At 34.1% G+C, this 12,857-nt stretch overlaps 1 protein-coding gene across 1 annotated transcript; it reads left to right on the plus strand.

The window, feature by feature from the left end:
* Positions 1-751: 751 nt before the first annotated feature.
* On the plus strand, positions 752-4,004 carry LOC132758007 (leukocyte elastase inhibitor-like). The gene is made up of 2 exons (XM_060749525.1): positions 752-839; positions 2,316-4,004. The coding sequence occupies exon 2, from the start codon at positions 2,326-2,328 to the stop codon at positions 3,625-3,627; it is 1,302 nt and encodes a 433-aa protein (XP_060605508.1). The 5' UTR covers positions 752-839; positions 2,316-2,325; the 3' UTR covers positions 3,628-4,004.
* Positions 4,005-12,857: the final 8,853 nt, after the last annotated feature.

The raw sequence follows: 12,857 nt of genomic DNA on the forward strand, positions 1-12,857 counted from the left end.
TCCAAGTCTTGAATGCAAGTATCATATTCTCTTGTATTGGATAGTGTAGACACCCTACTTGAATGAGCTTTAAAGAGAAATTATGTGACATCCAAGAAGATAATTCCTTGCAAGAAAGTTAGAACACGTCCTATTTTTCTACAAGTTTTTGGCTGTCAAGACACTGATAACACCGGTTTGACATAAAACATGTGCCCCGAAGGTGTGATAGTGTTGTTTTTTTCATTATTTTCTGACTTTTTTGTTACTGATTCTGTGTTAATGACCTGTAAATTTTAGTAAATGTATAAAATATCTTGGTCAGAGGAACAGATCAATACATTGATACACAGAAGAGCAAAAAAAAAAAAAGAAAAAAAAGAAGAAATAAGTTTTTCAAGTAGTCAAAATGGATTTTAAATGATCTTGTTCATTTAGTCAATAACTTTCATCAAATAAAGAATTTGCATCAATTTATCAGCTCAAAAATATTTTTCTCACATTTTCCATTATTTTAAAAGGGTGTACACATTTCAATATATACTCCATTGTTTTTAGCTAATTGCATCATTTTCCCGCTTTTTTATTCACATATTTTACAGAAACATGATAGTATTGCAAAGACAAAGGTATAAATTCTGGGCAATCTTAATTAGACATTTCAGTAAAAATTGTGCCTGATAAAATATTGAAAGGGCCATTTATTAAGCTTATCTAAATGTGACATGTAAGAAACTTGAATAGGTGTAGACACGGCCTAACATCGTTATTTGTTTCACCAACGTTAGCGGAGTTATAACATATAACTGAGGTTCATTCTTGCAGTTATTTCAATTCAGCACTAGAGCTTGGACATTCAGGTACGTCTTTTTTTTCAATATAGTGTAGAATGTTATTATAGATTGTCATTTGTCTTACCTTATAAAACGTAATAAAGTTTAACAAGTATATTAAGTTGCTAAAGACTGTAACACTTGTAATAATAGGTTTGGCCTGTACCATTTCATATATAATGATATTGTAAGTGGCAAATCTGTTTTGTTGTTTGGTTTTATTTGTTTGGTAGGTTGTATCATTTGAAACCATCTTTGGTATTTAGTCAACCTTTCCTCGATAACTTACTAGATAATACCAATTTCTTCGTGGACGACAGACTAGCGTTGATTTCTGAATCAGCGATGAGAGAGTATCGAACCAGTAACCCTGGGTTATAAATCCAATGATCTCCCTATTGAGCTTAGCGGATGGACCTTTGTTGAAGTAACACAAATATAAGTTAGTTAAACTGTAGAAGCATTAACGATCACTTAGTAACGCACGTGTATATTTTTACACAGGCTCCCAATCCTCGGGGCCGAGTGCAGAATAACAGGGAAATATAGCGAACATTTTTTCTTCTATCTCTCCCTAGTCTCAATATTTCGACCGCCTACAAGACCGACTGATATTACTTACTAGTAAATGTGGAAGGTCGACCAGCGTCTTAATAATGAAAAGCCAAGGCGCACAATTTGTCGGGTTACATCTCTGCCCAACAGTCAGCGTCCATGTTATTCTATGTTACATACATATAGTATATGTGTATAAACATATACAGTATACATATAGTTACATACTCGTATACGTAACATAGTTTTGAAGCAAGATAACTTTACAGTACTATTTTAACTTATAAGCGCAGTAATTTCCCATTTTTAAGGCTGTAACAGTTATAAGAAGGAGTGATACATGACAAAAATTATAACTTGGTTATAAGATATAACATGAACGAATAGATAAAATGTTTAATGTTTAATAAGTGATCAGTTATAAAATACTCTTAAAAACCTATATTATCATTATTATCATCACTATTATAATTTTCATCACTAGACGTGTTTCCATACTATACATATTCTCCGAATTATGTTTGTTTCTGATGAAACAATGTACAGAATGTAGGTTGGGGCTATCTCAGATATAGGGAAACACATTTGAAGTTTTATTGTTTGAAACCGCAATGCTTAGAGCACATGTATATTTGACATTTAGCATTTTTGTTGATCTTTGCAAAAAACCGATATTTATGAATGAACTTGGGCCAATATTTGCCCTTCCCTGAGGTCATTTGATTTATGTAGACTTACAAAGGAGGGGAGAATTTTGTCTTATTATGTGAACAACAATCATCAGAGCTTACATATTTGACATGTAGCTTTACATTATGGTTTATAAAAGTTATAATTATTTGTTCAATGTGTTAATATTTGGTTGAACATATTTCATAGGTATGTTTTCAGTAAACTGTAATAGCCCGTAGAGTTCTTTCATCAGATTCTACAATTATATCATTTCAGGTTAATCATCATGAAATCTAAACGAAGACACATATCAGACTGCATTAGCGAGTTCAATTTAGCAATGTATCAACAGGGGGCAAGTGATAATCCATCCGCAAATATGTTCCTATCACCTACATGCATCTCGATTGTGATGTTAATGGTATACATAGGAGCAAGAAATAGAAGCGAAGACCAAATGGCTAAAGCATTGAAACTCGAGGGAACTGACAAGCATCATGTTCTTGAAGATGTACACAAATTAGTCGAGAAACTAAAAACAGCAAGTAATAATACAGTTCAAACTGCAAATAGTTTATTTCCGCATTGCGATAAGATAATCTTTGATTCATTTATTTCAACTGTTAGAAAATATTTTCAATCAGAAATTAAATCAATGGATTTTACAACTGCTCCGGAAAAGTCAAGGGTTACAATAAATGAATGGGTTGAGAAAGAAACAAATAACAAAATAAAGGAAATCTTACCCGAAGGCTCTTTAACGCCACTCACATCCTTGGTTATAGTGAACGCTATCTATTTCAAAGCTAATTGGGAAATCCCATTCGAACCAAGATGTACTGAAATTAAAACTTTCATCACATTGAATAGTGATAAAGTAAAAGTCAAAATGATGAGAGCAAAGAAAATGGAGGACATTGATTTCTACAGAAGTCGAAGTCTCAACTGCAAAGTTCTAAAGCTTAAATATGAAAATACACATATTGCTATGCTAGTAGTTTTACCTAATGAAACTGATGGGTTACCAAAGCTTGAGTCTGAAATGGATTTGAAAACATTGAAGGAACTCATAAGTAAGCTCAGTACGAAGGATGTAGAAGTTTCATTGCCGAAGTTTAAAATGGAAACGACAACACAATTAAAACCTCTGTTGTCAAAATTGGGAATGGTTGATATATTTGACGAAGAACTGGCTGATTTGTCCGGAACGGGCAAAGATTTATATGTTTCTGAAGTGTACCATAAGACATTCATCGACGTTAACGAGGAAGGTACAGAAGCTGGGGCCGCAACAGCCGCTGTCGAGGTATCGAGAAGCCTTGATGAAATGGCTTCCTTTAAAGCAGATCATCCATTTATGTTTATAATTTGGCATGACGATCTGAATATTCCCTTGTTTATTGGAAGACTTGTAACACCAGAAATTGTTGAAGAGGATTCTTCTTCTCATCATAGTCATAGTGACCATTCAAATAGAAACCATCGTAGGCGAAGACAAAGAAGTCGTTCGTATGATAGATATACTCGTAGACGAAATGATTCAAGTTCTGATGATGATAGACATGGTTATAGAAAAAGGCGTCGTTAAATTTGATTTTGGGCATCTTGAGAAATTGTCAAAAGCCTTAAGGTTGCGTTTTACTCTACAGGATATTTCACATCTATATTTCAAATCCATCGTTTAGAATTCTATACAGATAATTACTAATAATTATTTAAAAACTGGAAAATGTATCATTAGCAAATACATTGCATTATAATATCCCTTATCTGATGATTAAGCACTACAAAACAAATGACACTAATTGGAAGATTTTAAAAATATTTGATAATGATAGTTTTTGTTGACTAAAATGTGCGCACGCGAACAAATTTATTACCATTTTTAATGCTGCGTATATGCCATAGTCTATTTTCTCAGACATGTTTGCATCCGTTTTGAATATTATCTGATTATTAGTTTTCCTTTCCAAGTTCATAAAATACCTGGATAATCATTTTTTTAATGATTATACAAATTCAGATTTAGAAATAATGATTCCTATTTTTTGCCAGTACATTGCTTTGAATGAACTTTTACTTACTTATAGTCACAGGGGTTGGCTAACTGAATGTTCACAAAACATTTGTATTTGATAGCCGAAAACATTGATCCAAAGTCAGAAATCAATTAAAAGTACATTTCCACTACACTTCATACTAATATATAGACAAGGGTATCAACTCTCTTAAAAAGCTTTCTATACCTAGTTAGAGTTGTCGCCTCATATTTTTTTTTAATGATTTGGCTATCGTGAACATTCATTGAGTTATACCTCTGTGCTTATAGTATAAAACGAATACTTTATAGAATTTTATTATATTATAAAGATACCATGTGTTTTTTATTTATATTGAAGAATAAAATAGTAATTATTATCCAGCGATTTGTTTGTGTTTTCGAAATGTATCAATCAAAACGACCTGCATCATTTTCGATTGCGTTCTTCGGAAATTCAATTGTTTTTTTGTGTTTTTTTTTCATCTTTTGATAACAATGTTTTGACGTCACATTCCCAAAAAAATTGTTATTCAGAAACCGTAATCTCATATCAGTTCTCGTAAAAGGTTCCGAGAATTCATAAATCCTAAAAAAATGAAATCGACTGCCTTGTTGACTTAGCAACCGGTATCGTTACGTCACACCAGCACTGGATCATACGGAAGACATCAGCTACCCTGTCATGCATTACCTTTCCGGTACAAGCGGGCACTTGATTGATATCAAAACCAACCTTCCGTAGTTTCTTCACGTTAAAGAATCACAGGTCCTTGACGGGATACGAACTCACGGCTGTGAGGGATACAAAAAGACAATTACTAGACATTGAGTTGAATACTAGCCTAATTAATTTGGCGTGAACGGTTTGACCCATTTTACAGACTTTTTTTTCTTACTGTCAAACCGTTACGCCTAATTTTAACTGTCATTTTTACGCACGGAAAATCTACCGGTAACACTATCGATAGTTTGGACTGATTTTTAATGCTTAAACCTGAAAGTAACTTCAATTACCTCTAAAGATCAATAGAATATAAATTTTAGTACTAACTTCTCCTAGAAAAAATATTAGATTGTACCTGTCTTAACGCATACATGCGATTTATTTCAAATTTGTACTGTCTACTCTATCTTCGGCGGACATGTTATGACGTCATCGTAAAAAATCGATTCCGTGAAAGCTGGTAGTAGCCACCAGTGTGTCTAGCAGGTAAGTGTGGGTTACGCATGAAGATTAAATTAAACAAAATATCGGGGGGAATAAATCTATTCATTATTTTTTAATAAATGTGTGCATTATTAAATACTATTGAAAAGTATCATTGTATTTAACCTAAAATGCAATGGTCGCAAATAGGCTCCGTACAAGTACTGTTGTTTAATATTTTTTAAATATTTTAATACATGTACTCAACATTTATCAATTGGTGGTTTGCCTTCTTGTTTACTGCTAATGACTGCCAAATGTCACTCTCGGATAAAATACTGACTTCATTTATACATGCATATTTATATGACAATTAAGAACGTAAAAGAAATATTGAAGGAAACTATTTGAAATACACTTCAAATTATTCAGTATTTGTACAAATAATATTTCAAGAGCTCTTTTCACCGATTGCCGGTATTTAATACCATATTAAACCTATTGATAAAGTTATATGTCTTCTTGACATACTTTATTAATTTACTAAAAAGGAACTTTATTTGATCCAGCCATATGCTGTGTAACTATAAAGGAAGGGTCACATGTTTTAATTGAAATAAATTTTAAGTAGAGGATATTAAAAAAAAGTCATTGAGAAGATCAGAATTTTCAAATGAACAGATTAAGAGACTTATAAATGTATAAAGTGTATGTCTTGTTGTTTCATACTATTTTGGTGACACTTTTGTTTGTGTCCCTTGTTGTTTTCTCGTCTTTGGTAAGTATCTTCCCTTTGCCCCTAGTTTTATTTCTTTATTTCGCCCCCTCCCCCTTCCCCGAATTTCCTATCCCCTTCCCCTGTGCCCGTTAACTTAGTGGTCCTATTAATCATTCATTTATTTATTTTCTTTGATTTCCTTCTCAGTTACATTTTAGTGATAAGCCTGACCGTGCTCTCCCTTAATTGCGCCCTGTCCCGTTTTAATTAAGGATCCTCCTGGGATACTTGCCAATGGTTCTTTTTCCTGGGTCGCCTTTCCTTGTTCATCTTGTTTATCATATTGTATACATGTATACCGAACCGTAACATATAATGATTATCAATACAAGATTCGGCAAGCAAGCAAAGAAATGTAAATTAAACAGAAAAAACTTATCCACATGCATGTATCCACCCTCCAAAAAAACCCCACCAAAAACGCCTGAAACTGCAAAATCGAAACATAAATACAAATGAGTGCCAAAGACGGCTCTGGTAGGTGCAAGTGCTCCCTTTCGCCGGTTTAAACAGAATTGATCACTTAAACATAATAATGTTGAAATTTTTAATCAACATCCACAGATGTGTACATAATACGGCGGTAATCATGGAACTTTCAATGTGACACATTCGAGGTGCCGTTCAATGAAAAGCGGGAACTAGATAACATGGAATTTAAATTTATCAGAGGTTTTGGTGTCCTTTTGCGACAGTCGTTCTAACATTTCTCCCATCTGTTCTTACATTGTTATGCTATTCAACGTCTAAATAACGGTCATTAATTTTCCGCTTGCTGCGTTTTTATCATAAACCCCGTCATATCTGTGCAACAATTGTATTTTACTGAGGACTGTCTGAAATTCCATTTTATAGTTTGAAATTTTAAGATTTTTTTCTTCAGAATTTTAAGGTTATTTTGGTTGTTTTGAACTTCTTCCCCTACACAACCGTCCTCAATTTCTTTTAAAGATAAAACAACTAGAAATTGATATGGAGTGTAATATAAATTGAAATTCTTCTTTGCTTCATCATGTATAGTATAATTATAATTCATTAAGATGTACCTACAATTACATTGTATTTTCGTATGTGGGAAATCATGGCAGGGCTATAAAATAAAAAGGTAGTTCAGAAATTTCACCTAATGATCACAGATGTTAAAAAATCCAACTTAATAATATCTAATTTGACAATTTAAACGGACTTAAATGCAGTATGATCTGACATCGGACATCATAAACTATTTAATTTCTAAGTAAGGTTATCAGAATTTCCTTTTCACATTCTCTTTTTAATGCTGAAATATGTGTGTGTGAATAAAAGAGTTATTCCTGCAATAATTCATATAAATAACATAAACAAATTCTATAATAAAGCTTGGCAAATACAATCGATTGCCGCCGATACCTGTGTTACACCATGGAATTTACAATTTTACCATGACACCGCTTTCCAATATGGCCGCTTTCAATAATTGTCAACGATTAAAAAATTAAAGTGGAATATTTAGACTTCTGTTCGACTTTGAAGTATGATAATTTGGAACCTTGCATAAAAAACGATTCTCTTTCAGGTAATGTAGACCGTTTCTTTGAAACTTTTCTAGTTTTCGCTCCCAACAACTTCTAATTGGGAAGCGTCCGTGCATAAAAATGCAGTTCGTGGTTGGACTTGGAAAAAGACAGCGCCCGTCCAAAATTATCTCGGTGTCTCTTTGACAAGTCTAATTAGTTGGACTAAGTTGAATACATGAGTTTTATAATTTTGCTTTGATTTAACAATCGCTCACTTTCCTTAATGGCAAATTATGATTATCGCGGTCTCTTTAAAGACGATCCGATAAATCAGTAAACATATATATATATTATCATATTTTCTCTCTTGAAGTAAGAAAACGGAATCAAGAAAAATATTGCACTCAGAATGCCCTAGATGCATTTTGGAGGGTATCTTGTACCCAAAGTTAGTTCAAAATTGTATATAATGAATAAATACCGTACATTTTCAGTGTAATACTAGTTTCGATAAAAAACGGCGAATTGAAAGTTTGTGTTCACTTTAAGCGTCTATATGTCATTCTTCAACGTTTTAAATTGACCTTGTTAACTTTCCAAACCAATGCTGTGTTGGGGTGGGTGAAGGAGGGGTGCTCCCTCCCATAAAAAGATACACTTTTAAAATCTGAAGTCGAAAATGGTGTTAATTTCCAGACTTTCTACATAATTTTATGTGAGCTTATCAGTGCACAAGACGCTCAAATTTGTCTGATTATTGAGACCACTGTATGCCCATTACGGTAAAGCTGCGGTCTCACTGCCGGCAGAGCCCAGGACCACCCCGGTATGTTACTGGGATGATCCGGGCTCAACTATTGTTGCGGTCACACTTACCCCGGCAGCACTACGGTAATTCCAAACTAACCACCCAGGATGCGCTCCGGACCATCCAGACAGAGCCCAGGGACGCTACGGTTCATGCCGGTGCTTCGCCGGTCGTTCCCGGATGACGCTGGAAGAGCCCCGGTTGACCCAGGCAGAGCCCCGGTCGATCCAGGCAGAGCCCCGGCAGAGCCCAGAATGATCCAGGCAGAGTCCTGGTAGAACCCCGGTGGATTGAAAACGCGCGAAAATGATTACATTGATACATAATTTTATTTAATATTTAATTTTATATCTATTGTTCCAGAAAAGTAATTAATGATGATTTTCTGAAAAATCCTTATGCAAGACTGGATAAAGGGAAATGGGAAGGGTTTTAATACAAACAAGTGAAATCATCGCAAATTGTCGTGATTCTTTTGAAATGAGCCGGACTTTGCCGAGGCTCTACCGGGATCAACCGTAGCTCCATCCTCATCTTCCGGGGCTCTGACGGCATTCACCGGGGCTCTGTCAGCATTCACCGCGGCTCTACCGTAGCTCTACCGGCTATATCATGCCCCGAATCATCCCCGGTTTGTGCTGGCAGAGCTACGGTGCTTCCCCGATCGTTCCCGGCAGAGCTAAGGATGAAGCCGGCAAAGCTATACTTCCCGGATCATCCCGGACCACCTCGGTGATATTAAATATTTTATTCCATTCGGGGTCGAATGCTCATCCCGGACGTTGCCGGGAGAGTAACGGATGTACTCCGGTTGTTCCCAGTCATACCCCGGTCGTTCCCGGATCATCCCGGACGTCTTCCGGGACTCTGTCGGGATGTAATTAAGTGAGACTGTAGCTTAAAAGTAACGTTTCCTTTTTATTGGGTTTATAGCACTTCAAATTTTCCAATGAATTTTGCGCACGTGTCTACATGCTTGAAAGCCTAGGAACGCGCCTGTCAAGGGTGTACCTTGGCCTATTTTTAGTCTTAATGACATTTTTTTCGAAATTTGGTTTTTCACTTATTATTGTAGAGAATTTCTTTCTGAATATGACGGTGCAAACTGTTTTAAAATCAAAGGGTTAGTTATTGAGGTATACTTATTTAAAGAACGTCATATATTTGATCACTTTGTAAATAAATGACGTCGAAAAATTAAATTGACGTTTAACGTTGTTAATTGGAAAATTTAAAACGGCAATTATATTTGAATCTTAACTTCACTCCATTAGTATGTTTAAGCTGTAAAAAGGTTAGTAATGAAGTTATGTAAACTATAGACTTCCCGCTTATTGAGAGTTTTAGCGTTGCTTAGCAACGTTATAACAACATTCATAACCGAGTCATACATGGCGCAAATAATTGTTGTTTTTTTCAACCATTACCACACTATATACCTTTAATTTGGACAAAATTATTCATCATCTTTACGGGAAATTTTCAGACTATATACTGCTTGAAAAACAAATATTGCAGACCACGGTCAGAAGACACAGGTGTGTTGGTGGGTTTTAGTATGCACGGGTGGCTTAGATTGAAATCATACAATTTTTTAGGTATATACCCAAAGTAATAAATCAACAACAGTATATAAGTCTACGTTTAACGTTTAATACTTATAAAAAAACATAGACAGTTAAATAATAAGTTCTATTTTTCTTTATAACAGAAACAATGGCCGTGTTTTAACAACAAACAACAACAGTTCTTGATATTTAAATCTGCACTAAGCTGTTGTAACAGTGCACTGATAATATGATTAACTGTCTTGACTGACGAACGCACGCACACTTCGCGACACTGCTGACATTCCTACGGGCGTAATAACGCTTGGACGGACACATGAACTGAACCGGAATCCGTGTTCTTTCAAGACTTGAATCTAATATTCCTCGCCTTCAGGTGTTACTTTTGGCCATAACCACACCCGGTGTGTTCGACTGGAACCGGAAGTGCAGGAATTTTCTATCTATAGAAAAATGATAAATGTCCGTCATGAAAAATGCAGCAAACTTATTTCCTAATATGCTTTAATAAATAAATAAAAAAAACATTATTCTGAGCACATTTACAACTCAGAGAGTTAAAAGAATGGAAGAGCTTGGACAGTTTTTAGAGCATGACAGTAAACTTGGTCACATGACTAATTTTCATAAACTGTAAATGTAAAATCAGACCATCCGTACATATAAACCTAATTCAACCAGAAACAAATGTTACAGAATTTATCTCGCATTTAAGTGTATTAGCTGGATATATATATTCCGTCTGCATAATATTTTGTTCCGGAATAATTTATGCTGATCACGAAGAATATACATGTGGAGACATTCTATTTAACAACAATTTCTATTAATATGTGATTACAGAACCATTTCCTTATGTTGTTGTTTTTTGTTGTTGTTTTTTTGCTTTTTTTTTTAATTTTAAAATAATAAATAAAGAAAGTATTTAAATAATAAAGTATTTTAACAGATAACTCTTTAAGGAACATTTATACAGTATCTACATTTTCTTCAAAATATAAAGTTAATCAAAGAAGAAAATAAAGCTACTTGTAAACGATTAAAGAAACAATTAACCCTTAAATTTTCCTGTTTAAGATATTTTCTGAGTCTGGAGTTCTGAGTTACAACATTTACATTTAAATGAGATAAACATAGGTTACCTTTTACCAATAATTGGTTTGAAAAATCCCTCAAGAACGGGTTTCCATTGCCGCCATGACCGCTTTGGGTAACATAACGGCTGTTTGTTGTAGATGACTTCTCTGTAACATCGGCCAGCTGTTGAAGTGTTTCTAAATCATGCCTTTAGATGTGCGAATCCCGCATCAACTTAGCACCGCACATGTCTTTAAAAGAAAATTTAAATTATTTTGTAATATTGAAAAGCATTAATTACCTGCTGCGATTTGAAGTGCTTTTTAACAATACTACAGTGTTCATATTTTGTATTTGGGGAAACAGATAAGAGTGTCAAAATCAGTTCAGATTGCTGAGTAACTAGAAGTAAGTAAAATCTAAGTAATGAAGATTTCTTGAATCAGTACCTGGTACTTGCATATGGTACTCGATCTTTCATTCTGTCCTGTCTTATCGCCCAACATAAAAAAATAACCAACGTAACCAGTGTAACGGTTTTTATTTTGTCCTAAAATGTAACGTGTACAGACTTGGTAAAATGATAGTAAAATCCCTAAAATGTTAAAGCGCTGGTATTTATTTGCTTCCAAACCAAACATACTGGTGCAGCAGTACTGGTATTTGTATTGATACTATATGAGTTGACAAGTAGTGGTTGTAATATTTTAGTAGTATATCCCTAGTACTGATGTATATCTGATTGTGTAAGATGGTAGTTTAAACTTTTGAGTATATATTAAACCTCTTGTCCCTTATATCATTGTAAATATTTTGCTACAAACTGAAAAAAACAACCTTTTGTGCGAGAAGTACGTGGTCCCGCAGTGCCGTCGTTGCTAGTGTCACATTTTTCCACTTCTGAATAATCATAGTCAGTATCTCTCGAAATATCTGTTTGGTACTTGATAAGTGTTCTCCTAAAAATAATCCGAGCACAGGGATTTCAGATCCTATGAATGACAAAAAATGAATAGAAAACGGATAAAAAAATTGGCATTAGTCAGGATACGAACTCGATTTGTTTGAGTGTGAGGCCACAGCATAATCCACTGAGCTATACTCTCATCAATAATTTAGCGTGGTAATTAATCAATAAAACACAATATTAATTCTAAAAAACGTTTTTATTCCATGATGACGTATAGCATATATACAGATACTGTAAACGTCAGTAAATATTTATCAATTCGATGCTCTGATAAATAAACATGCATGATATATTTTTGCTGTTGTTTTTCATAAATTATACATTATACATTATAGACACTTACTTCTTACTCCTCCATCATATAAACTTTCCTCTGAATTCTAACGATAATACACTTAGAAAACAATAACACACGATAAAAAGCATTTCCGTGTTTACATGTGTATACGCAATAAGAGTGACGTCATTTAAATCGCTGTAGTGCACATTTATTGTAGTGTCATTAAGACCGGTTTTCTCGCGTCGTGCGTCAATTTATATTATTGTGCAATGCATATAGCTGCGTACGTGAGCTTTAGCTTGCATGACAGTATGACAATTTGTAGATTTCTTGAAATCTTACTAGCGAAGGTAAAATTATAGTAGTAATTAGTTTATTTAAACATATTCAACTTAATGATATACCGGTATAATTATGTATACCGTAATTAAAATATGCTATGCGATTCAATGTTAAAGGATTGTATATTAGGCCAATATAAACTAATTTTAGGTTATATTACATTGCTAGTAGCAGTTTAGCTTAGGAAATTACTTAAAATGTTCAAAACGATATTTTTGTTGTTAAATATTTAATTGTAATTTAACTTGCCAAAACGGAATTCAGACCTTTTTGACTTTTGATTGTCCAAATAGAAGATCAGGTCATTCAAG

Source organism: Ruditapes philippinarum, unplaced genomic scaffold (genome assembly GCF_026571515.1).
Source record: "Ruditapes philippinarum isolate M1 unplaced genomic scaffold, ASM2657151v2 ctg3176_1_1_1_1, whole genome shotgun sequence".
NCBI classification, from domain to species: Eukaryota; Metazoa; Mollusca; class Bivalvia; order Venerida; family Veneridae; genus Ruditapes; species Ruditapes philippinarum.

Coding starts and splice junctions, on each gene's coding strand:
- LOC132758007 (XM_060749525.1), top strand. CDS start 2,326: ATGAAATCTAAACGAAGACACATATCAGACTGCATTAGCGAGTTCAAT.